The following is a 27355-nucleotide window of genomic DNA, read 5'->3' on the forward strand; positions in this document are numbered from 1 at the left end:
TATCATAAAACGTTTACTGATTTTTGTAACATCCTTTATATAGTATACACTTCATTTTTGAAATATTTAAATGCTCAAAATCTATATGAATCTTTTTTTTCTTCTTTTTTCAAAGTAACATTTTATTGTGTTCTCTATTAAAATCATCATGATCATCATGTACTGTTCTGTTTATCACAGGACCTCCTATGGTTGTAAACGTGTTAGTAATGGAAATACATAATTTGTCTTTAACTTTGTCAGTGAATTACACTGGTAAAAGGACATCGTGTTATCATGTACAGAATTGTGGTAGAAGGTCAAAGTGATGAGGACTTTAGTAGCCAAGAAAATGAAGAAATAACAAAAAGAAAACAAAGTAAAAGACAAATGTTGCAACCAGCAGGCACGAACGGCAATTTGATTTTATGTACAAAGGAAGGACAATGTAACAGCTGGAACTTTATACAATATTAGTATTTTCTCTTGTATAGACGGACTTGTCAGAGAACAACCATTTATTGCCCAGCAAGCAACAAGTTAATTCATCATGTAGTTTGAAAGAAATACAGAACAACAACTTCGAAGAAAATTTTGCAGTAACGCGACATATCATATCTACAAAAAACTTCTATATTCAAAGTCAAAGGAACTTTGTATTATATCATACTACTTTTTAAGCTATATTGATAACAAATATGAATTTCATCATTGGTTTATAGCGTTAGAAGAGAAAAAGCAAGCATTTGTATGTGTATTATTCAAATAAAATGATGTTTTTTTATTTCAATCGTCCAAGAATGTTATGAAATATAATAAAAACCTATTAAAAGTTTTCTGTAAATGAAAACGAATCGCCAATAACGTAAATTTGGTAAAATTGGTTAAATGTTATTAATGTTCTTTGCAAATTCATATTCAAATGTTTACAATGAAAATGTTCTATATGAGAGGGTTAATGCATCTTTGTTCCTGCACTATTACTTTCATCTACAGTGTCACCAGGACGCAATATAAGCATGAGCAAGCAGGATTTCTGTAGATGTCAACAGAAGAACAGTTGATTATCTTAATTCTTGCATAAAAGTATACGTCTGATTCAGTTATTCTGCATTTCGTTATAAAGATATAGGTTTCATCGCATGCTTTTTCCGAGCTTATAATGTTCAAATAATGAAAATACAGGGGCCCTCATTGCAAAAAGTTGTTTTACGATATAATAATTTTGTTAATTATCCCTCGCCGTCCGTCCCACATTTTTATCCAAAGCGAAACTCAAAGAGTATTTGAGATATCAACTTCGAAATTCCTCGATAGATATTTCTGTTCAAACAAATGACATACATTTATCAGTTAAGCTAGAATACTATTTGAAATGGCGGCGTTATCAATATGTTTAAACCACACATGACAAATTTAACAAATGACAATGCAATTATTTTGACATTGATAGACTTACAATTTACCCTCTATACCTCTAAACATCAACTCATTGTCATCTTTTTACACACTTAAATTATGACTTCGTTGTATGTACAACGTATGGAAAGAGCCAGGCACTGCTGGTAAATACGGATGTTAAACAAAAATGTTTATTAGCGATTGTGTGTGGCGAGGAGGTGTCACTTTCTTTTTACATTGTCGACCGTATTTTCTAACGCTCAATAACGGGATAATGTGTAGTCGGTACTTGCTTGACAAATCATGTAGGTATGCGTCAAGAAAGCGCTTGGGAATAATCTGTTGACGGTTGCTTAACAAATAAACTCGTGTTCAATAATTGGACAAAAAAACAAGGCTTAATTCTAGGCCACACAAATTGATGCATTAAATCCTTTTTTCAGGACCATTACCGCCACAAAACGGATGGATATCAAACGTCACGGAGAATAGTTTTAAAGTGCACTGGGACAATGGCAAACTGTCGTATACATCAGTTAGACTCTTTGTAAAGCCGTATAACCAGACTGAAAGTTGCAATTATTCGTGTGGGAGAGACGACTGTTACAAAAATCACAACAACGAATGCACTTTTGGAGTAGACAATAAAATTAAAGAACAATATTTTGAGGTTATTGGTTTAACGGCTGGAACAAGATATGAAGTGAATATTTATAGCTTTATACAAGGGCTAAACAGTGAGACGTCTTTTCCAATATTATCTTACACTGGTAAGTTATTTTCAAATATACTGTATAAAAATTTGCTCTTTTCCGTTTTAATTGTTTTAGTTATAACAGGGAAAAAAGAGATGGATACTCACCGTACCAAATATTGTTTTATAAGATTAAAAGAAAAGTAAAATTATATTTAATGTAAATACTTTATCATATCATTTTTTACATTGCTTATAAACGTAATTACACAATGTAATGCAAATAACCCCTGTTTATCTTAGTATGTGGAAATAAATTGTACTGTACAACCAAGAACCAAACAACCTAACATAAATAATAAGATTAATCTCAAAACAAGTAATTTCTTCATAGAGACTTTCTGAACATTGTCAATTTAAAACTTATAGACCGCTATAAACGCCACATATTATTATATTTTACACATACTTCTTAGCTTTCAATTCTCATGTATAGCCGTTTAAAATCACTAAGTAAATGATCTAATTTCAAATCTTTAAGGTTATATAAAAGTTGCATGCAACCTATTTTTATTTCGGAGATAATTTCAAGCAGATTGCATTCAAAATGTATGTCTCAAGAGAATTATGGAACTTTTAAATAGGACACAGTTATTGTATGATAATGAGGTTAATATCAAAATCTATGAACCTAGCTGCTGTGATATTTACCGTTGCCTTTGGACAGATCCTTAGATTAGGATATTCACTGGAACTGTCTAACTTTTAACTGTTTTAATAAATGAACAAATTTAAATTCTTTATCTGGCTATTTTTTCTAAGGCTGTCAGATCATCTTTTTCAAGAAGATTATAGGATTTTAGCATTGTTAATATATATTCATTAGGGTCGGACTTATATTTTAACAGAAGAAACGTTGTCAGAATCCATTTTTTTTACGGATCTTTATTTTAAGTAACGATGTTTTTGATTGATTGGATATTATCCTAAATCAAATAAAAAAATAACGATCGGTTTAACTTTCTAATTATAGACGACTAAAATCAGCGTCATGCTTTATAACTTTCATTTGCTATCGAATCAAGATAACGTCACTTTCTTTTTACTGTCATATAACCTCGACCATTTGAATACATTTGAATACTTCTATTTTGTTTGAAATTGTCATAATTTATAATATTGATTTTTTATTATTAACATTGATGCCAAACATACTTAGTCATTATATCTATAATGTAAGTTTGAATATAGAAATCAACACCAGTTTCAATTTAAAAATGTAATTATTTCATTGAAATATATATATAACGTTTCGACTCAAAAGTCTTCATCAGGTATACTTTGTTTATAGGAAATATCTTTAAGGAATACAAGTGACGTTGTTGTTGCTATTATTTTAACGTTTACATATATAACGTAAAAACAGATTCATTTGATTAAAATGTTTAAAGATGATTCTTTTAACCATTTAACATTCTTGCAAGAAAACTTGAAATAGTTAAATATGAAAATGTACCGATGGATATTTTATAGACATTTTGGCATATAGATCTTCATTGTATATGTTAAACGGTTCCAAAACACATGTTAACTTAATTGGCAATTGGTTTATATATGAGTTACATTAGTTATTTACAAGCAAAAATAACCTTTTTAATTTATTTTCGCAGTACCATTGCTACCAGCACAAATATTTGCTCCATTAGACAAAAGACAAAGTAACTCCTTCGTTATACGTATCAATGACCACAGTCCGAAGTTTAAATTTTGGATTGTGCATGTATCAAATAACTCAACATTTATTACCAAAAAGAACCAATCATTTGAATGTGTTGATATGCTTATTGAGGATTTAAAACCAGGGACTCCGTACAATGTATCAATAACAACAGAAGTTCCGGGTTTTACAAGCAACAGTGAAAACGCTTCAACTGTATATACACGTGAGTTTAACTTGTTATTTCTTTCTGTTAAGTTTTGAATATTTGACCAGATTAAAAACTTATCGTCCGTTGGAAGAAGTTATTTCTAACATGTAATAAGTAAATAATTAAAAAAAAATGTACAATATAACAAGAGTAGTGAACACACTTTCACTTAAGTTAGTTTAATAGTAAAATATAAGTAGTCAACTGCAAATCCTATAATTCCCTTTAATAAACCTTAATTTACTTAAATTAGTTAAAAAAATAAGTAAACTGATTATTTAAGTACACATGTACTAATAGTTGCGGTAGATTTTGTTTACTACGGTAAATTGGTTCTATGGCCAAAAATGGAAAGCCATGACTGTTTGATATTGTTCTTTTACAATTTATGTAACCATTTGGATAATATATGAGTTCACTTCGACTATATATGAATTGAAAACACCTTCTTGTTTAACCGGAATCCATTATATTAATCCATAGTTACAATATATGAAACCATACCGTCAGTGTATGAAACCGAGGTAGCAATATATAAGTTGATTTTGTCGATATATGTTTCCAGTTCTTCAATATATGGTACCAAAGTAGCCATGTATGGAACCAGGTGTCCTTGACTCCTTATATGAAACCGAAGTATCAATATATTAATTCATTTTTACAATATATGATTCCATTTTATCAATGTGTTGAACCAAAGAATCAATATATAAGTTGATTATCACATTATATGATACCAGATCTTCAATATATGGATCCAAGTAAGTCATGTATGGAACTAGATGCCCTTATATGAATCCGAATTATCAATATATTCATTCAAGTTTACAATATATGAAACCATATCATCGATGTATTGATCTCAAATATTAATTTAAAAGTTGATCCGGCCCGGATGTCGTACCAGTTCTTCAATATATGGTACCAAATTAGCAATATATGGAACCAGATGTCTTTATATGAAACCGATTTATCAATATATTGATTCATTTTTACAATATATGAAACAAGTTTATCAATGTATGTAACCGAAGTAGCAATATATAAGTTGATTATCACATTATATGATACCAGTTCTTCAAAATATGATACCAAAGTAGCAGAATATGGAACCAGATGTCCTTATATTAAACCGAATTATCAATATATTAAATCGTTTTTACAATAATTATATGAAAGCATTTCATCAATGTATTGGACTGAAGTTCCCATAAATATATTGATATTTACATTATATGACACCATTTCCTCAATATATTATCATAGGTTGCTAGTATATGAATCCACTTCTCCAGTATATGGAACCAAATGAGCAATGCGTGGAACCAAAATGTCATTGTACTGACGGGACTTTTTGTTAAGGCTGTATTCTATCCTTTCACCGTTTTTACTGTTTCGCGCCAATTTTACTTGTAAAACAGTCAAAAGACCAGTTTGCTTCACTGATGGCATACTGCATATTTTCTAAATAAGGAATTATTTAAATTTAACATCACATTCACTTTGGCCTTAAAATGGGCTGCGCAGGCTAAACTTATCATTATATAGATTCAATGTATGTAAAGTTTCAAAGTCATAATTTATTAAGCTACTGAGTCGTACTGACCATAAATAAAAATAAGTTCATCTCGACCTTTACCTTTGATCAAAAGTGAGCATGGCCAGTAGAACATATTAAGGTTAATCTACTCAAAAAATTAAAAAATAACCAGTCAAATAATAATTGATTTCATGAAAAAGTGTATGCCTTTGATTTGTCGACATGCAAATAGGCTATTTTGGTTCCATATAATAAAAATTGCTATCATATAATGTAACATCAACTTAAATACTGCTATTTTGGTTCCATACATTAATAATATGGTTTCATATATTGTAAAAATGAAATAATATATTGATTATTCGGTTTCATATCAGAACACAGTGGTTCAATATATGGCTACTTTGGTACCATATATTGAAGAAATAGTATCATATAATGTGATAACAAACTTACATATTGCTACTTCGGTTCCATACATTGTAAAATGAATTAATGTATTGATAATTCGGTTACATATAAGCGCATCTGGTTCCATACATGGCTATTTTGGTACCATATATTGAAGAATTGGTATCATATTATCTGATAACCAACTTATATATTTCCACTTTGGTTTTATAAATTGATAAATTGGTTTCATATATTGTAAAATGAATAAATATATTGATAATTCAGTTTCATATCAGGACATCTGGTTCCATACATGGCTACTTAGGTACCATATATTGAAGAACTGGAATCATCATATATAGAGAAAATCAACTTATACATGTATATTGCTACATCGGTTTCATACACTGACGGTATGGTCTCATATATTGTAACTGTGGATTCATATAATGTATTCCGGTTAAATAAGAAGGTGTTTTCAATTCATATATAGTCGAATTGAACTTATATATTATTCAAATGGTTAAATAAATTGAAAAAGAACAATATAAGACAGCAATGGCTTTCCATAGCCAAATATTTTATAATATATGCTACTATATCAACTCCTTATGCTTATTTCAGGGCCAGGCGACATTCAGTCTGTTTTAATACCTCGGCAATTAGTACATGAAACAAACTTTACTATTAGTTATAAAACATTGGATCAGAAGTATGATGAAATAGAGATAAGAATTTGCCCGTGCAATTACTCTCTTGTATGTAATTATACTATATGTAAGAATACTATCATCAAATACAATGGAGATAATTTGATTTCCCTTGCTGAAAATTTGACTGTCTCTACATTTTACAATGTCTTTGTTCGAACGGCTTTGAATTCTACAACACCAAGACTTACAAGTTCAAATTTTAGGATTGCATCATCTTATACAGGTATGTTGATTTAAAACATGTAAATAATACAAAATGTCTTTTATGATACGCATTCAATATCAATGCTTATATCAAAACCTTAATATTGTAAATATATTTACAACATTGGAAGTTGAAAGAATCTTGAATTATTTTAAATAAAAAACATACGTCAAATTGTTTTTAAAATAACAGATATATAATATTAATTACTTGACCTTGTGCTTGTTTAAATAATGTATATAGTTCATTTCTTTTCTACATTTCGACTGTAAATTTTACATTTTTACAGCTCCAGAAAAGCCCATGGCTTCTCTTCTGTATAGTGATTTTAGAAGTGTAACGCTGAATCTTACCGGAAATGATCAGAAACTGTTTGATAATTATACAATATACTATCAAAATTCTGTACAAAATATAACAATTTCAAAGGAAGACAAATCTGCAAAGATTGTAGATCTAATTCCAGGCACTTCATACACTTTTAGAGTATACGCGGTACTAACAGAGATTATCTCTGATCGATACGGAAATGTTACAACGTATACACGTAAGTCATTTAATCTTATTTCTAAATCTTCAAAAAAGTGTTGTATAGAAGACAGCATTTTATTTAAATTTATCTAAAATAAGGACTCACTTACTGTAATAAAGTTTATTTCAATGCAATAATAGTTGTGACTCATTAATACGCTATTCTATTATCTACTTAGTAACGAGATTTAATGATTAAATTATTATTTAGATATAAAACAAATGAAGTCATTAATAAATTAAGACACCATTTAGCAACACACAATTTAAGATCACTTTATTTCTTGTAAACATTGGAGATGTATATATATGACATGTCATTTTGTATATTCTACATTGAAACACGCTTCACACGAGTGCTCACTTCTACGTTCAATGTATAAATGCTTACTTAAATAATATCGTTCAAGTGTTTTGTAATTAAACACTCGGGTCTATCGGCCCTCGAAAATATATTCCTACACATTTGAACTAGAACTGTTCATTATTCTTCAACACTACCCTAAATTTGATATTATTTAAGTGCCGTTGTCCCTATTTGCAACCAAACCCATATAAATACGTGTATAACTGAACAATATTCATTACGAGGACAACTACACATCACTTTTTACTTTATTGTTAAATGTCTTTTTAACCCCCAAAAACTTAATAAAACGTATCACAAGAGTGGCACATTTTCGCTTCCGAAGATTCCATATAATTATTATGTTCCAAATTGTTGTTTTCCCAACACACATAGCATTATACAGGATGACAGATAAAGGTTAAGAGCGAATTTTTTATATGACTAAGTTCAGTGAAAAAGAGTTTTTTTCACAAAATGCTCATACAGTAATGGGTTAAGATACCGACAAAATAGATAATTTGACGACGGACTTGTTTCTGAGCAAGTGTGTGTCGCGTGACATTTCCTGCCAAAATCTACACTTTTCTGTGACTGGCAATATTCAGTCAAAAACCCTCGCAAAAGATATCTTTTGATAATAATTGATTTCGTCATTTTAGTTTGAAAGTGGTTTAAATCTGTGCATTTTTCAGATATTTTCATATTATTGCATTTCCGTAAATCTTATTCTATATTTATCTAGGGCCTTTAAACGTCACATCTATGTCAGTTTTAAAAACAACAAATGAATCATTGACTATCCAGTGGGAACCGCCATCTGAAGGTCATGTTGAAACATACAAAGTGCAGGTTTCATGTGTATCGCCTTATGAAGAAAGTGTTGCGAAAATAAAGTACTATTTAATGCAATCATCAAGTACCGTGATCGAAGGTTTGAAACCGGGTACTTCATGCAAAGCAAATGTAACTACTTCTGTCGGGGATATTGATGGAATAAGCAGTGTGTTTGAGCTTGAGAAAACTACAAATGAAATGGGTAAGTACAATATTAAGTTACACAAAATTTACAATCAAGAGAGATTTTAAGCTGGGAGTCACTTGAACAATTTCTTCCAGCGCAACTGCAGTTTAGCTACGATACAGCTAACATGTTTGTTTTAACATTGTAAATGTTGTTTACAGTAAATAACACTACATGCTTGATCTATTGCCTGCTACAGAGTAGCATCAGTACTCTAACCTTGACCAGACTCCTCCTCAAAAACTACTACAATTTCATTCAAACTTTAGAGGAATGTTAAATTCCAAGTCTAGTTTTGCATACCTTTGGCATTTTCTGTTCTATGATTTTTGTCAGAGTAACGGCCAATTAGTGATTTCTATTTTCGAAGTTTGCCTAGACTATTTCTCTTATACCACTAATGCAATTTCAATAAAACTTTACAGAAGTCATTGATACCTCAAGTACTTGCACATATTTAGGGGGTTTTCCGGTTGAATGATTTTTGACTGAGTTATTGCCCTCGATAAAAAGGTGTTTTTGCCCGTTAATAATTTTGTGTCTCCGGTACACAATAGCTGATACATGCTTCAAAAAAGCAACTACGTACAGCAGTCACTTTTAAGTATTATGTCCGTCCGTGTGTCTGTCTGTTACAAAACGTGTCCGGACTACACCTCTAAAACTGTTGGTGCAATATTATTCAAACTTTACAAGAAAGATCAGTGCTAAGTTAAGTTGTGCACATCATCATCATTTACCAGTCCAATGATTTTTGTCAGAGAAAAAGTCCTTTCAATTGTTTTTATTTTAAAAGTTTTGTCCGGACTCCTCTTATAGTATTACTGCAATGTCAGTGCAACTTTTCACGATTGATCGGTACCTCAAGAACTTGTTCACATTCAAAGGGTTTTCCGGTTTAATAGTCTTGGCTGATAATGGCCGATTAATTATTGTTCCTTCATAAGCTTTGTCCAGACTCCTTCTCGTATAGTTCTAATGCAACTTGACTGAAACTGTACAGGATTGATCAGTACCTCAACAACTGGGGTTAACAACATATTTCAGGGGTTTTACGGTTTTATGATTTTTTTGCTGAATTATGACCCTTGAATATTAAGTGTTTTGTCCTGTTAATGTTAATGACATATAGGGAACAAACTGTCCAATCACTTTTAAATACATCTGCTCAATTGGCTATCATTAGGCGACACATGTGATCACTGATTACTCTTGGCTATTAATTGAATAATGTACATTATTTTATTGCAGCACCAGGTGTGGTTACTTTAGAAAATATTGAAACTGATAGAGAAACTTTGTTTTTGTCATGGCATAAGCCAAGAATGACAAATGGATTTATTAGAAAGTATCAACTTGTGATCAAGGACACATATGGCAATTGTTTACAAAGGAAATATTCATATTTCAATTGCTCGTCTGATTCTTGTAATTTTGAGTCGCCAACATATTGTAAGGTAAGAATATATAGATATATCGACATATTTATAAAGTCGTAGACTCTAAAACACATTCTAAAACCGCGAAAAATGCTAAAACAAATAGTGCATGATAAAACGTAAACTAACTATGCTCATTGCTTGCATTCTTCAAAAAGTGAAGTATTTCAGTGTATTAATCTTATATTCATTTGCAAAACAAAACATATGTAATGTTAACGTTATATCATATAATATATAATTTAACTCTTTAAGCAGAGTTTTGTATCATCTCAAAAATGCGCAAAGTTAAAGATCTGTTTATATTATAGAAAGTTTTTTCGTAAATTTTGATAATGTTCAAAATTTGTGTCGCTGGTAATAAGATGATGCTATGTAGTCTTTCATTTAATACTATAATAGTGTAACATGTTTTTTTAAGCCTAGGAAAGATAAAAACAAATATATTACAATATTATATTTTGTTTGATGTTTTGTAATAGCAATGGCCCATTCATTTGTTAGTTTACCAAAAAAATCTGTTTTGCCTAATATTTTTATTTTTATTTCTTAGGATTCTGACGATATAGAAGACAGTGTATTGTGTTCAGAGTCCCAAAGTGAAATTACATCCGACCTTACAACACTTACAACCACGAGTCAGAATGTAACAGAATTGTTATCCTTTTGGAATTACAGTATTGAAATACAAGCGTTTACAAAATGTTGGGGGAAGTCTTTGTTAAAATATATTCGGACAAAGACCGACAGTATGTATAGCATCACAAATGGATCAAGTCTAAAAAGAGTTATCAAGCAACTTTGATTATATTATATTTTATTTTATAGATCTACTTATAAATGAAATATTAAGAAGAACTGATACAATAAAATTTTCATTTTCCGTATTTTCACTGTAAAAATTTTATTCTCACTACAGTGAAACATATTTTCCGTATTTTCACTATTGTCTTGCTTCAGTCAAAACTCAAAATTAACAAGAATACTTAAGATTAAAAAAGAGAAAAATATATAATAAACAGTAAATTCAAGTTTTGTTTCTATTAACTCAGGATTTATTTTCATCTTGTGGTATGAAAATAATCATATTTCACTCATAGCTACTACCACTCGTGAAATATTTTTTCTATACCACTTGATAAAAATAGATCCTGTATTGAAAGAAAAAACTTGAATATCCTCTATATTTTATATTATATTATGTTGTATTTTTTATATTATGCCGTATCGTATCATATTATTTTATATTATATTCTTAATTTCTTTCCTTCAATCACATCGGTAAAAAAACAGTATAATATTACTTCATGTATGTTAATCTGTATACTCGTACAAGAATATCAAGATAAAATGTACTGATATTTTAGATACACAAATTATATATATATGCCCAAAAACACTTTTTATAGGACATTCAAATCATATGATATAAAAATTAGATGACATAAAAATCTATTGAATAGCTATCTATTTGTCATACTACAAATTGTATAACTCATACTTAAACAGTTACTATAATCAAAAACTTTTTTTTTCAGTAAAGAAGCATAATAACATTATACAGACATTTTAATAATCATTTTGTAAGAGACAATGTAGATAAATATATACTTACAGATGATTAACTGTGCTGAAAAATATCTATTAGACTAAGTGTTTCGATTAAATAATCAACAACATAAGTTGCAAATTTTCATCATTATTTTTGCTTTCGCTTTCAATTACCTTAAATTTGAAACAAATTATTATAGCTTAAAATTATTGCAAAAAATCGCGAGATTCAATGACAGCTAAAATTCATCTTCTAGCTTCTGACATTCTTCTATGAAATAGTGTTCTGAACTTGCCGACAAGTCAAGACATCTAATTTTTCGATCACATTTAGTTAAAACAATACGAAGTAAAGCATTTTCATCTCCTGCTCAATGATTAAAACTTAGTTTTAATGATAAAAGTTCACCATCCTTCGATATCTGTCAAGCGTTTCACTAAAACATAGGTTCAACAACTATAAGTATGTTTCCCCTTACACCATAACTGATAATTTTTAACTACAAAATCAAAAGATTTTTTGAAATCAACAAATGCGCAACAGAATATATCTCCTTTGTCAAATCAATGGCTAATAAGTGCTATAAATTTTATATTATCAACAGTGCTCATTTACGAAAATCCACCGACAGTTAAATCTATACAAAAAAATTTCAGTCCAGTTATTAAAACTTTCATTCAGAATACGAGTAAGTACTTCATAAAGTTACGCTGCTATAATTCGTAGATTCATCGAGAATTATCCAGTTTGAGGCAAGGAATTATACACCAATCTGACCAAGCTTTACGAAAATGACCTATATTTAAAACAAGCAAAAAAATGGTAAAAGTGTATAATTAAAGTCTCTGTCCTATGAATAAATCAACCACTAGTAAAAGACTTTAATTTATAAAGCAAACCTGTCTTTAAAACCTTCTCCTCTGAAAATCTATGAAGAGAACTCAGATAAGAGGGGCAAGTTAAATATTAGTATGGCGATGTAGTGGTTGTAAAGGTTTTTTAAGACGCCGTTTCCACTTGGAAAAATGCAATGTGAAGGCTTCTGTGTGCATATTGTTTACTTCTGGTAAAATGCGGTGCCGACTGCGTGAAGTGATTAAAAGAGGAGGTGACCACTCGTGTAGTTCTTTATATATGGGTTGTGCTTTGTCTTTTGCTTACTCACTTCATGCCCGAAGTTTAACTAGAAATACATATTCAAAGTTTTACTAATTAAATACTATGTCCTTATATTGACAACATTCGTGAACATGAAGGACTTTTCTTAAAGTTACTTTTCTCAATAAATGCTAAATAAATAAAAAAGTGTTACTAACAATTTTTGTATATTCCAAAAATTTGGAAATTCTCTTTTATTTTTTTATACAAATATGTGCCACTGTTCAGATCACTGTTGGATCTACAGAAGTTCAAATTTGCGACCCTGATTTTGGCCATATTATCTTCGGTCAAAATACTTTCATAAAGTTTGAAAACTTGGGGAATCAGATGGTATGGTCAATAAAAATGTAAAAAAAATATATGACAGATTTAATTTTAACAATGTTTCAAGCTTTTTCTCTTAGTGCTATATATTTCTACCCTGCACATAATTCGATATATGATCAAAATTAAACTTTCGCAAGTAAACAAGTTATACTTTACCCTGTAAGTCTAAAAGGCTTATTTTCTGTAATTGTAATGTCAAAAGTTATACTAGCTGGACATGTGACGCAGTTTGTAACGCTCTTTCATTTATTTTAGATAATAATTTTATGCAAGTTTTTGGCATACCAATTGTGTCCCCATAACCGAAGATTTGTTTTTATATTTTTATATATACGATTTTATCTTTATCCAGTTACTCAAGGTATAGTTATCAAAATTTTAAAATGTACTTTTCGATATTAAGATGACATCCTAAATATTGATAAATTTAATTTATTCAAATAAATAGATGTACCCCGTATTACATATAATAGAGTTTGCATTTCTAAATTGAAGACGTCTGCTGGAACATACAGTCAAGTGGAATACTTCGTTGAACGTTATCCTTTCAATACCAGTTGTCTGCTACTACAGGGGTCGTCCGTGGCAGAGTGGTTAAAGTCGTTGACTTCAAACCAACTTTGACTTCAAATCCCGACAGGGACTTTGAATTCTTTCACATTAGGAAGCTATCCAGCTAGCATACGGAACGTCGGTGGTTCTACTCAGGTGTCCGTTCGTGTCTGAAATAATGCACGAAGGGCGCCTGGAGTCTTCCTCCACCAGTCAAGCTGAATCGTCGCCATATGACTTTTACTGTGTCGGTATGATAAAAACCCAATCAGTCAAACAAACACACCTTCTACAGGGCTACAGGGCTTCAGCTTTCATATATTATGACAATTCTTTTCTAAATTTTACAATTTTTATTTTATTATAATATCTAAATTCAAGACCAACTTAGCACACCTTAGTTGACAAGGTATTAGCAACCTCGATTTTATGAAGATCTTCTTTTTTATAAATTTCCTAAGACATTTATTTCTCAGTTGTTTATTACCATGATTATCCAACATTTCATTAAAAGAGGATACTACTCAACTATTCTAAAATTCTGAAAACAAAGTGATCCCTCGGAAGCATTAATCACAACAAAATAACATAAGAATTGCAGACTCGGTTTGATTGAGTCTGTACATGAGGGATAATGAATAAGTGCAACATCCCTCACGCCCCCTAGCACCGGCTTGAGCGGTACTCAATTCTCAACAATTTATAGTGCTGGCATCAATGATCCCGAAGGACCAGAAAATATAACAACACTGAAGTGAAGTACGGGGCAACTTTTAACGGCTGCCACACGGCACCTGACACCTGCTGTTGTGAAGTACAAAATTCTGGAAACAAAGTGATCCCTCGGAAGCATTAATCACAACAAAATAACATAAGAATTGCAGACTCGGTTTGATTGAGTCTGAACATGAGGGATAATGAATTAATGCAACATCCCTCAAGCCCCCTAGCACCGGCTTGAGCGGTACTCAATTCTCAACAATTTATAGTGCTGGCATCAATGATCCCGAAGGACCAGAAAATCTAACAACACTGAAGTGAAGTACGGGGCAACTTTTTACGGCTGCCACACGGCACTTGACACCTGCTGTTGTGAAGTACAAAATTTTGGAAACAAAGTGATCCCTCGGAAGCATTAATCAAAACAAAATAACATAAGAATTGCAGACTGCAAGCAACCTTCTACATTTTGAAACTACGCTTACTTCTTTTGATGGCATCTGACTGGCAAAGAGGGAGACTTTTATGATGGGCATTTCTTAAAACCTATTTCGACAATATTTTCTTAATTTTCGCCATCTGACTTGTTTCGTCGGGTCTATATATAGTTTTTCTTTTTGCTGTTTGTCCTTCTTTTACAGCATTAAGTACTTTGGTTATGGTCATAAGGTTTCTTTTTATATGTATCTAAAAAAGCTTTTTCGTGTTTTCTTGATTCATCTATGTAACCATAGCAACTTTCTTGCCTAATAGGAACATATCGTGGCTATAAAGGGAGGTTTGTTCACCTGACCGATTTAAACATTTTGCTACTGATCGTTTAAAGGCGATGCCTCATTGATGTTCCGGTTATGTATGCCTTGTTAATTGTGTATATGTGGTATTACTTGTATTGTCTCTGTGATCCATTTTTTAACTTTTCGTCAAAGATAAGTATTAACTTGAAGATTTTCAATTTAAATGTAACCACAGCACTTACGAACTTTCGCTATACGTATATGCAGTATTTCGATAGAGCGGAAGTCAGTGCGCGAGCATGCGCTTTGCCATATCTCGTTCAGTTACCGCTCACGTTTTATACTCGGTTGCTATGAAGCGACACTAAGTGTACATGGCTTTTACAATTTGAATATCAGACAAACACATTAAAACAATACACATAAACTACACATAGTTGTTTTCCATATTAATAACTGATAGTCAAACAAATATCTCAATATTCTTACCGATTTAATCGATGTATTGTTTACACGTGATGACAGCAACGCAGTGTGTTAGATTACTTTCGGTTCAGAAAATTCATTTGTTTACCACCAAAACTCATATGTTTACCATAGGAACCATATATAGATAGAAAGCAAATTTAAAAGAAATAATTGTCCGTTTCTGAACAAAAAATCGAATAAATAAATACAAAGTCTTTCTAAAAGGTCCCTTCTTTAAGTTCATTTGAAAGGGGAATAATTTGGTGGAATTTTAGACAGGAAAACAGGGAATTATCTTTCATGGCTAGGAAATATGGTCGACTGAAATCATGCAAGCAATTTTGTAAGTGCACAGTTCCCTGGTTATCAAAGATAATACGTAATGTTTTTATGGTACAAGCTGTACGAGCAGGAAAGAACCATTTATCATTTTCACCGACCAACACCTTGTTTAGATCCTTACTCCACTGGCTCATTAAATTCTATCTTTGTTTCGTTGTCAGTCATGATTAAATTCACGTTTTTTGGCATTATTGTTTCTATCGAGTTTTTATTTTGTTATTGCATTTGTTAGAACGCACTTTTCTTCTAGTATTCGCCTGGGAGGTAGCGAATCTACTGAGTAAAACACTCCCATGTCTTTTAAACGTCTATCAGTAAATGAAAAATTAATGCTACATAAATGCTTTATCTCTTCAACAGTTTAACGGGCATCTTCCTTCTCGGATGCTTTTACGATCGATGCCGGGTGTTTCCGGTGCTGCACGCCAGAACGGAGCTTTTTCCTTTTGATGTATGATCTGCCGAAATGTAATAATAGATCAATTTTTAAACTGTGGCATAGGATTTCGTACTTTTACCATTAAAAGCTTTGGGCTTTACTTTTCGCTCTTTGCTCTTTTAGAAAATTGTTATTCTTGTACTGAATCATAGTGTTCACAATCTAAGTAGGTTCAAGTGAATACAATTACATCCCAAGTTCCTCAACATGTAGCGGAGTCTAACCTTCCTACCCATACCTGTATAACATTTACCCGATAAGAGCAGGATAATGGTAAATTTTTAGGCTGATTGATACTTAGAAAGGCCTCTCGTATTTGGCATAAAGCATCACTTTCTAGTCATTACAAAAATATATAATTCATGTACCTCGGAATAGAACTGGTCAAACTCGGGGTTTCAATTATGATATCTTGACTATAATTAAAAATATTTAAGTGTTCTTTTGTGAAGAACATTTTCTACAAGTCATGCAAGTTGGTACAAAAATTGCATGCCAATTTATCTATTTTAATATCTATGAATTGAAGAATTGTGATTTTTTTCTAGCAATGTATCTCAGAGCCAACATTGCCCTCTTGTTTATTTGTGTTTTCATTTTATAATTTCAAGAAGAGTTTGTTAAATTGAATTGGAGACTAATAGTGGCATTGGATAACAACGTGTATTATTAGCTTAAATTTTAGAGACAGAATAATAGAAAGTAGTTTTTGTCTTTATCAGAGCCGGGAAAAGTTTCTTATTTGAAGGTAGAAACAGAGGAAGATGTCACAAAACAGAGATCTGTTAATGTAACGTGGAATGAACCAGACATCAGGAAAAGAAATGGCATCATTCTGAACTATCACATAGAAATCATAAACAATAGTGTATGTATTTAAAATATCTAGCATAATATGTTTATATAACTCCTTTTTTGATAATGACATTTTTCTGAAGTCATTGCAACTATCTATGATATTTGATTTATAGAAATGTGTTCTGTACTGAAGATTTTATTATGAAATAAGACTACTAAATGGTAAATTAGTTAAGAGCTGTCCATATAAAGTGAATGTTATCTACGAAAGAAGTTAAGAATTAACGAAACAAGAAAAATATTCATCTTTATTCAGAATGCATCAGTATGTTCCAACACCACTGACAATTCTACATTGTTCTATAAATGTACAAGATTGTTCCCTGGTAATTATTCTGTGCAGGTATGTTTTACAGATGTCTTTTTTTTATTATAATGAAGAGAATGTTAGATGTGCATTTTTATTAAACTATTCTTGTAAGTTATTTTGATTGGCATCAGAAGTGATTAAGTACTGCTTTAAGTTGGGCATGCGTTGCAGAGTGGATAAGGATTTATGGCTTCTTACCACTTGCCCCTCACTGCTTTGTGTTCGCATCCTGGATTCTTTCATGTATGGAATCTATTTATCAATCTAGCTTACAGAGCATCGGTGGTTATACTCAGATGTTCGCTTGGAGGACAACTGGGCTCTTCCATTACTAAGTCGCCATATCACCTTTACAGTGTTGGTGCGACTTCAAACCCAATCATAAAAACAAACACTGCTTTATGAGATATTAGGTGCGTGAGAAAAATTGTCCTTTACTTCATTTCGGTGATGTTATAGCTTTAGTGTCTATACTTTACATGACCAGAATCTATGAGACCGACTCTTCTCTTTCTGTTGCCATAACAGAACACAACAGAAGAGGTAACATGTCTTTTCTCACAACAGACTTTTAATTTGTGTGTGATAGCTTTGAAAAGTTTCATCTCATGTTGTAGTATATAAATGGTTCTTTAGAGTCATTGACTCCAATGTTTTTAGTGTGAAGAATTGAAAACTACTAAGACCGGTGGTTTGTTAATTCACATGAGGAGACACAATTAACCAAGATTTTGCAATTTACACATACTACGTTTTATTTTCATTGCTATCGAGAAACTAAGGCATTTCCTGCTTGAATAGAACAGTTTATTAGTTCGTTGATATATGACGTCATCATTTATATGCTTAACTTTTGTGAACCTGTTGGGTACTATTCTTGTTCACTGCTTGTGCAAAATACCGTCTACAACCGTGCTACTGTGTTACCGGATTAAGCAAATTGAACATTGTATTTAGAAAAAATAACACATTTGTTAATATCGCGATGAACAAGGAACAATTAATTTGGCACATTAATTCAATTTCATTCAAATAAAAAGCGACGAATTGTCCCGATATATACCCTAAACGAGTTAAGAATGAACTCACTTAAATATAATACAACTTTGAAAGGGAAACAGGTGTTTTGAATCATCTTTGTCACTTTGTGTGTAACACGTACAAACACATCGGTACGCAATAATGTTAATAAAATTGCAGACTGACTTGAAACAAAAGAAATAGCATTTTCGGCTTATCACTTATGAAAAACATGGCACCAAAGATTCTGATACATTTTGCATTTAATGTTATGCTCAAATTTATCATGGCATTTGAAAGTAATTTGATATAATATAACTTCTAAGTATTGCCTTTTTCCCTTTAGGTTTGTGCTAAAACAAGTGCTGGAAAAGGTTCTGTAGTTACGGAAATTGTATTTGTTCAGCCGGGTGGTAAGTCGATTTCATTTCTTTTAGATAAGTTTGGTTTGCTGTAGATATATGTATAAAGTAGGTACAAATGCCTAATCAAATATCTTTATATATTTCAACAAGTGATCTAAAAAACCACATTGTCTGCAATTCTTAACTGTCTTTAGGTTTTTCGGGGAAATCTTTGTTCACAATATTTGAAAGGTCTTTTACGTTATCACATATTCATATTTCTCTTCATGATTGTACACAAGTTGAAATATATAACACCCAATGACAGTGGCATGGCTGTTTGGTTGAAGAAATGTGAATCCAGAATTCATCACCTTTTGTTTATTTGTTTAAGTTTTATCATAAGGAATAGTTTCGATTAATACAATAAAATTGGTTTTTGATTATCCGCTTTGCTCAACATTTTGTCCGAATGAATTTCGAAGTCGGTTTTAATAATCTGTAATTCAATATGATTGCTTAAAGCTCCGTTACGGATCAATGAATCAGAGGTTGGTCAACTTATGATGCCTAGTGACGATCAACCCATGGATACAGAGAGACAAATAGCTGTCAGGCTACCATTAAAAACATTCCTCTGTAAACCCAGTAATGGATATCCGACAAAGTGGGGCTTGATTGTTGCACAAAATGACCAAGCAACAGGTAATCATTTCTGCAATTAGTGTACAGTGTGTATGAAGGTATATAAAAAAGTGCTCTCCATTTCTTTCGTGGTAAGTTAACGTCGATTACCGCAAAGTAGCCTAGTGCATGCATATTATAAGGCCTTGGTTACGAAGCTATCTTACTTGCTAAGAGCAATATTTGTTTCTTTATGGCTATAAATATGTGATGAATTATGGATTTGTGTACGCTCGTGTTTTGACCACATAAATCTGCTGCTGATAAATAGTGGAAAGTAAAGGTAAAAGACACAATTATTTGCGAGAAGAATCTTTAGTTTGAAAGAAAAGAAAGAAAAACAAATGTTGTAAAAACTTTCGTGCAATTCAAGTAGACCAATTTTTAAAGCAAATTGTTTATTTACGTGTACCCACATTAAACAAATTAACAAACCTTAAAGAATGCCCAGAACGATAAACTGCAAACAAAATGCAAGCTCGTTTAGATTGAGTCTTTTCATGCATGAAAGTAGTAAGGGAAAGCTGCCGTCCACTTTTCTATTACCGGCTTAAGAAGCATTCAACATTGACATGAGCGTGGTTAAATTTGAATTTAGAAAAATTCGCACATTTTTTTATATCGCAATTATCATTAAACAATAAATTTTAAAAGAAGATATACTGGATAAAAAGGGATAATACAAATGAAGTTTGGTACATAATGAACTGGCCATTGAAATAGAACTTTCTATCGGAATATGCGTCGTTTTCTTTATTTGTGTTCAGTAAATAAAATAAAATGTGATAGTGTGTATAATAATTATGTTATTATTTAACTTTATTTATATTTTTCTTTTCATATAATCATTTTAGATGAGCCATTTTTTGGAAGTGTTCTGAATTTCACAGACAGAATATCAAAAGTTTATAAAACGTGGTTTGAAGTAAAGGATATGGATTCTATTAAACCTTACTTGGCAACATATCTTAATCTTACGGACTCTTGTCAACATATTAATGGTGGTATGTGTTTTTAAGTTGTTATGAAATATGTTCAATTATTTTCTTACTGTGATATCAATTATCTTACAGGAAAAAGATTCTAATGAGTGAATACTGGTGGCGACATTGACGAGTTGTATATGGACTAATAATTCAATGATATCTTGCCGCGTTAATCAAAGTCCTCATGAGCAACGGCATTCATGCGCACTATTTGGTTCGAGCATATGCCTATAAGATTTTAGTAGCCTTAACAATTGCAATATCATTATAATATTTTGTATGTACTAGATTGTGTATACTACTATCTTACCATTGCTGTTTCATATTGTTTCATAGTTAGACAATATGGCTCTAACTGGCTATAATAATGATTATATTTTACCATTTAGTTTAAGTATGGATTTCCAAATAAAAAAAATACGTTTTGTATTTTATATAAACGTTACGTTTTATGAAAGGTTTAGTTAAAGTCAACAAATAATTGTAGGTACCCGGAAAAGGCGAAGTGTAACGCAGCGTGATGTCGAAACGTATCAAAGATTTGTTGTAGGACTGGATGGCAAGTGTTCAGGCAAACAAACTGACCGGTTTTGTAATGGTGAATTACAACCAGGGCGTAGATACAGGTATTTGTACTTAATATCGGAAAGACTTGCAAAATAGTAATTGTATGCCATTTAAGAATTTTGAGTAACTTTTAATTTCTCAATTGACAAATGTGAATTGACTCAACATCAAAATACATTCACCTGTGAGTAAAGCTGCCATTATCAAGGAAATTGTCCTCTCTTTTTGCTCCTTTTTCCGAATTAAATTGAAAGCTTTCAAACTTTAAACTTTTTTCACTTTTATAATATCTTGCAAAATTTAAAAGATTTTTCTTGATTTAAAATTGATTTTCCCAGAATTTTGTGAAAATGACCCAAAATTGAAAATCGTTGCCACGCTTTTTTTTACATAAATCAGCTAAACACAGCACAGAAATACGATTTCAATATATTTCTAAGACAATTTATTATAACTGTTTTGCATATCTTTCACCTTTCTTTTTAAGTACCTAATTTGGAATGTGTAAGAACTTAAAGTTTATGATCTAGACTTTTGGACCTCAATTTAGTTTCTTGTGTTTTTTATTCTACTTTCTTAAATAGTTATTGCAGTTTGTCATTTTTCATTTAAACTATTGTCCTAGAACGTACTATCGTAAAATGTATATGATGTATCAAGAAATATAACTGTGATTGCAATAAATCTTTCTAAATAGTGACTCCAAGAATTTTTTTAATTCTTTTTAATAAATTGTAAATCTCATACTCATCATTTCCAAATCTATCAATTTTATGTCGGCTTTGTATCAGAATAAGGTACATGATACCATGTGATTTGTATTATTCGGCAGAGTGATTTAAAGAAATTGTTTGTTGATATTTGTCTTTGAAAGTATGAAATAAATGATTTTGTAATTCCCTTTACATCTTGATTTTAATATCTGTAATTTAAAACCAAACTTGCTCTGGCGATAAGACAATAGAAGTATATGCTGACACATACCCGTCCCTGCACTGTAATGATGAAACATGTAAAATTGAATGTTCACAGTTGACATTTAAAATTATTCATTATAGGGTGAAAACGTTTGCTTGTACAATAAATGGGTGCACTGAGACGGAGTACTCAAATCCTATATCAACAGGTAAGTGTTATATAACTGCTCTTATTATTATAGGGTGAGCTATTAGTATCAAAGGGGGATGCTCCGGCTTCCGTCGTCCGTCGTCATGCGTCAACAATCGTCTTCTTCTCTGAAACTACTGAGCAGATTTACTTCAAATTTGGTCTGTAGCATCCTTGTGACAGTCACACTTGAATTTGCTCATGTCATTCCAATAGGCCCCTTTAAGGGGTCAGCAGAGCTAAAAATAGAAAAACCTTTAAACATCTTCTTCTACAGAACTAATTAATGGATGATCATCAAACTTTGTCTGTAGCATTCTTGGGTAGTGTGTTATCAAGTTTACTCATATTAATTTGATTGGCCTCTTTTAGGGGTCTCTATGGCTAAAAATAGAAAAACCTTTAAACATCTTCTTCTACAAACCTAATGGATGGATGATCACCAAACTTTGTCTGAAGCATTCCTGGGTAGTGTTTTATCAAGTTTGCTCATATGAATTTTATTGGCCCCTTTTAGGGGCCGCTAGAGCTAAAAATAGAAAAACCTTTAAACGTCTATTTCTACAGAACTAATTGGTCGATAATCACCAAACTTTGTCTGTAGCATTCTTAGATAGTCTTTTATCAAGTTTGCTCATACTAATTTGATTGGCCCTTTTTAGGGGTCTCTATGTCTAAAAATAGAAAAACCTTTAGACATCTTCTTCTACAGAACTAATTGATGGATGATCACCAAATTTTGTTTGTAGCATTCTTAGGTTGTCTTTTATCAAGTTTGCTCATATTAATTTAATTGGCCCCTTTAAGGGGCTGCTAAAGCTGAAAATAGAAATACCTTTAAACATCTCCTTCTATAGAACTAATCGATGGATGATCACCAAACTTTGTCTGTAGCATTCTTCAGTAGTCTTTTATCAAGTTTGCTCTTATTTATATGATTGGCCCCTTTTAGGGACAGCTTAAGCTAAAAATAGAAATACCTTTGTACAGAATTAAAAGATGGATGATCACCAAATTTTGTCTATAGCATTCTTAGGTAGTCTTTTTATCAAGTTTGTTCATATTAATTTGATTGCCCCTTTTAAGGGGCCACTAAAGTTAAATATGGAAAACCTTTGAACATCATCTCCTATTTTAATATTTGAAGGATGGTCACCAATTTTTATCCGTAGCATTCTTAGGTAGTCTTTTATCAAGTTTGCTCATATTGATTTAATTGACCCTGTTTAAGCTAAAGCTTAAATGCCCCGAGTCATGGCATTTCTTAAAGATATTCTATGCTCAAATTTAATATTAGAAAATATTGACAATGGATTATAAAATAATCGTGTTTTGACTTCATGCAAAGTTCATATGTTATGTTTTAAACTCTTCACACAGTATCAATATAATGATAAAGTCATTAAAAAACTGTTTGTTTTTTTTATATAGAAAAGACCAACTTTACTTGGCCTATAATAGGATATGCAGCTTCCCATACATAGTTTCCAAATTAGACATTTTCAGTAAGAATTTCATAAATTTCAATAAATTTCTATGACTCAAAGATCTTTTCATAATGAAAGGGAAACAACTCATGTTGGAATGTGTACATATGTTATTCAATTTTTCCAAAAGAGGTTCAATGGCTGGAGAAAGTCTTAAAGTCATGACCTGTTTATGATGTGTAAATATCTCACAGCACTAGAATTCGGACATCATATTGCATAAGGTCAGTTGTAGGTAATTAACCAGGAAAAATAATTAGACCTTAAGAAACATTAAATTTGTTTCTCCAGTACCTTTTTAACAAAGATGAGTTTGTATGCTCATTTTTTTTATTGAATTTTGTTAAAAATTGTATTTTTTTAGTTAAATTTAAACTTGGAAAAAGCACATTTAAATAAATTTTGGGGCAGACCTGAGTTTCATGTGCATAATTGAATTTTTGTATCAGTGGAACTGTTTTTGATATTTATGAAACCATTCTACATACTTTCCTGTTTTTGATGTACAGAGACTTGAATTTTGGAATGATGTATAGAGACTTGAAATTTGGACCAGGAATATAATTTCTGATGCAAAACGAATTAAGATATCAACTGACTGAATGGGTTTAATTTCTAATCCTGATTATTGATATGAATTTTGATATGAACTGGCCTACTTTTGATATATTTGATATCGCTTTATCTACTTTATTTGTCTTTTATGTACAGACTTGAAATTTGGACCAGGGGTGTAATTTGTATAATTTTTTATGTTGAACTCAATTTTGATACCAGCTGATATACTTTAGGTATTATTGACACCAATTGACCTACTTTCTTGTATTTTGACATTCAGATTTTATATTTGGACCTGGTTTGTAAATTCTGATTCAGTAATGAATTTTGATATCAACTGACCTACTTTTGATATTTTTGATATAATTTGACCTTCATTCCTGTGTTTTATGACATACAGACTTAAAATTTGGACTGGGGGTGTTATTTCTGATGCTGAATTGAATTTTGATATCAACTGGCCTACTTTTCATATTTCTTACAATGTTTGACCTATTGTCTTTTTTGAGGTACAGTTATGTTACCATACAAGATGTAAAAATAATTTGTTGTCCCAAACAGTAAACTGTAAACTTCAAACATCTACACCTTATATGTTTTGCATGTGAGATTTTGTGTTTTCATTCAAAAAAGTTATAAAAAAAATTGTCCAGTCAAAATTAATCCTGCTATAGTGGTCATTTATTCTGTATTTATTCTACATAGTCTCATAGGAACACACTTGCAACATACATATTTTTAACAAAGCCTTTCCAAAATATTAGGGCAAAATATTTCAATTTATATTGTGAATAATGAAATGATGGGTTAAATGAGTGATTTAGGGCCATCTTAGTGGCCCTATTGTTTATTATGAAGAAAAAAGCTAAAACAATCAGTGTTGTGAAAGTATATTACTAGAGGGGCAAGTTAAAGTTGAGTTGAACTTGCCGAAAGAGCTGGACTTGCCTTTCAGCAACTTCTTTTGAAAAATAATTTCCAACACTGAAAAGTAGTTGTTTCTGGTGAGCGACTCAGGGCCATCATGGCCCTCTTGTTGTTATTATTATTATTATAAGTAACCGCCTCCGTGGTCGAGGGGTTTTAGTCCATGACTTCTAATCCAGTTACCTCCCTGGCGTGGGTTCCATCCCCGGGAGATGCTTTGGTATTTTAGCGTGAGGAAGGTAGTCTAGTACTGGTGTAACTATCCAGGATCGATGGTTAGGAAACTACCCGCCTACATGACTGAAATACTGTTGGGAAAAGGCGTAAAATGAAACAAACAAAGGAACAAAGTTATTATTATTATTATTACTATTATTATTGTAACATGAATGTTTGCATAAAGGTCCGGGAAAAAGGTCTAAGTGTAAAGTTATTAAAGAACATATTGAAGAATAATATATATGGTACTCAACAGCAGATACAGTGCTACATGGTCCTTTCTAATTTAATTTTATTTCCTATTTATTGTAGATTTTATTCAATAGGATTCCCTCATGAAATAAATAATGATTTCTGATAAAAAGCATTTCAGCAGTGTGCCATGCATTTATCGTTTTAATGGGACATCTTTGCGTTAGATAAAATTAATTTATTTATTGTACAATGATTTGAATAAAGCTTGACTATTTTTTTCTTCCGGGGTTTCTTATTTATTATAAATTATATACATGTATAAAATATTGTATCTTTATATTATTTTATTAGATCCAGATCTTACAGTTGCTATAGCATCTGGTATATCCTCGGCAATAGTTGTCCTAGCCATTGTTGGTGTTGTGGTTTTCTTTCTGAGAAGAAAACAGTTGGCGTAAGTATATTATAAGTGTATAGCTTTGACCATAATGCAATAATGTACCATAATTTACATTTGGAATAATTGTGTTATATTCTACTTAGACAAGTATAAACTAAGACAAAAGCACCGAGCTTAAATTTCATTCTTGTAGTAAATTAAAAGTTTCGAGACATAGTTGTTATGACAATTTTCCATATACTTCTAGCAGCATATTCGTCGTAATCAGATAAAATATTTAACACTGATGCGATGCTTAAAACGCACATTTTACGACTGAAATGAAATATAAAAAATGTTACTGCAATCTATTATATTTTGAAAAACTTGTGATTTAAATATTATTCTGTTCTGGCGTTTATTTAAATGTCTCGGTTGCGCTCTTGATTAGATATTAAACTGCGACACACCTTATCTATATAACCATTCATTGAACAATTACGTATCGAAATAAGTTTCTACAATGCCATACTTGATTGCTATGGTAAAAATACTCCAACAGAGCTTAGTTAATTATGAACAAACTTCAGTTAAACATATTTTCAATGTTCCTATTCAGTTGTTTCTCGAAAGATGAAGGTAGACTGGTTACACAGTCTCCAGATGAAGGAATTCATCTTGATAAAATTGAACACACAAAAAAGAACCCTTCCAGGTAGGAAATATTTTTTTAAAGTATTTCAGATACATAAATATTTGAACGAATAAACTAGGAATTCTACGACACTTTATTTTTATTAATAAGATACACATCTTGGTAACTTGATAAAATGTATATTCATAAATTTCAATAAAACCTGGAAAATTGACGCGATAAATATATTAATGGCATGCTTAAATTTTTCATTGTTTCATTTAAACTACAACTCACTTTTAATGGCAATAGGTAAAACATATATTTAAGTTCTATCGTCACTACCATTGCAATACTCGTACGTTTGAACGCATTTAATATTATTTTGTGAAGCAACTACTCCTAACATTTTTTAAGATGCAGGTATTAAGCTATTCCAAGTAAGTTTATAACCAAATTTAATAACATCAGATTCGTTTCATTTATTTATCGTTATTTTCTAATACTAGATATCAAGTATGTTGTTAGTGTTTTAGTGATAGAAAAATGTTCAAATATTCTACTTTTGTGCTCGTGATTCCAAAAACGT

At 31.2% G+C, this 27355-nt stretch overlaps 1 protein-coding gene across 1 annotated transcript; it reads left to right on the forward strand.

Annotated features, from left to right (window-relative positions):
• The first annotated feature begins 276 nt into the window (after window positions 1-276).
• LOC132752804 (receptor-type tyrosine-protein phosphatase eta-like) lies at window positions 277-26851 on the forward strand. Its single transcript, XM_060743190.1, has 17 exons — window positions 277-358; window positions 1824-2150; window positions 3745-4017; window positions 6560-6871; window positions 7143-7400; window positions 8476-8769; window positions 10006-10211; window positions 10747-10942; window positions 17214-17359; window positions 17606-17692; window positions 19026-19092; window positions 19549-19728; window positions 20562-20711; window positions 21181-21319; window positions 22319-22386; window positions 26105-26207; window positions 26752-26851. Exons 1-17 carry the CDS (start codon window positions 277-279, stop codon window positions 26849-26851), a joined length of 2988 nt encoding a protein of 995 aa, XP_060599173.1.
• Window positions 26852-27355: the final 504 nt, after the last annotated feature.

Source organism: Ruditapes philippinarum, unplaced genomic scaffold (assembly GCF_026571515.1).
Source record: "Ruditapes philippinarum isolate M1 unplaced genomic scaffold, ASM2657151v2 ctg395_1_1_1_1, whole genome shotgun sequence".
NCBI classification, from domain to species: Eukaryota; Metazoa; Mollusca; class Bivalvia; order Venerida; family Veneridae; genus Ruditapes; species Ruditapes philippinarum.

Coding starts and splice junctions, on each gene's coding strand:
- LOC132752804 (XM_060743190.1), top strand. CDS start 277: ATGTACAGAATTGTGGTAGAAGGTCAAAGTGATGAGGACTTTAGTAGC. Junction 6,872..7,142: donor GATTGCATCATCTTATACAG/GTATGTTGATTT, acceptor ACATTTTTACAG/CTCCAGAAAAGCCCATGGCT. Junction 22,387..26,104: donor CTCAAATCCTATATCAACAG/GTAAGTGTTATA, acceptor TTATTTTATTAG/ATCCAGATCTTACAGTTGCT.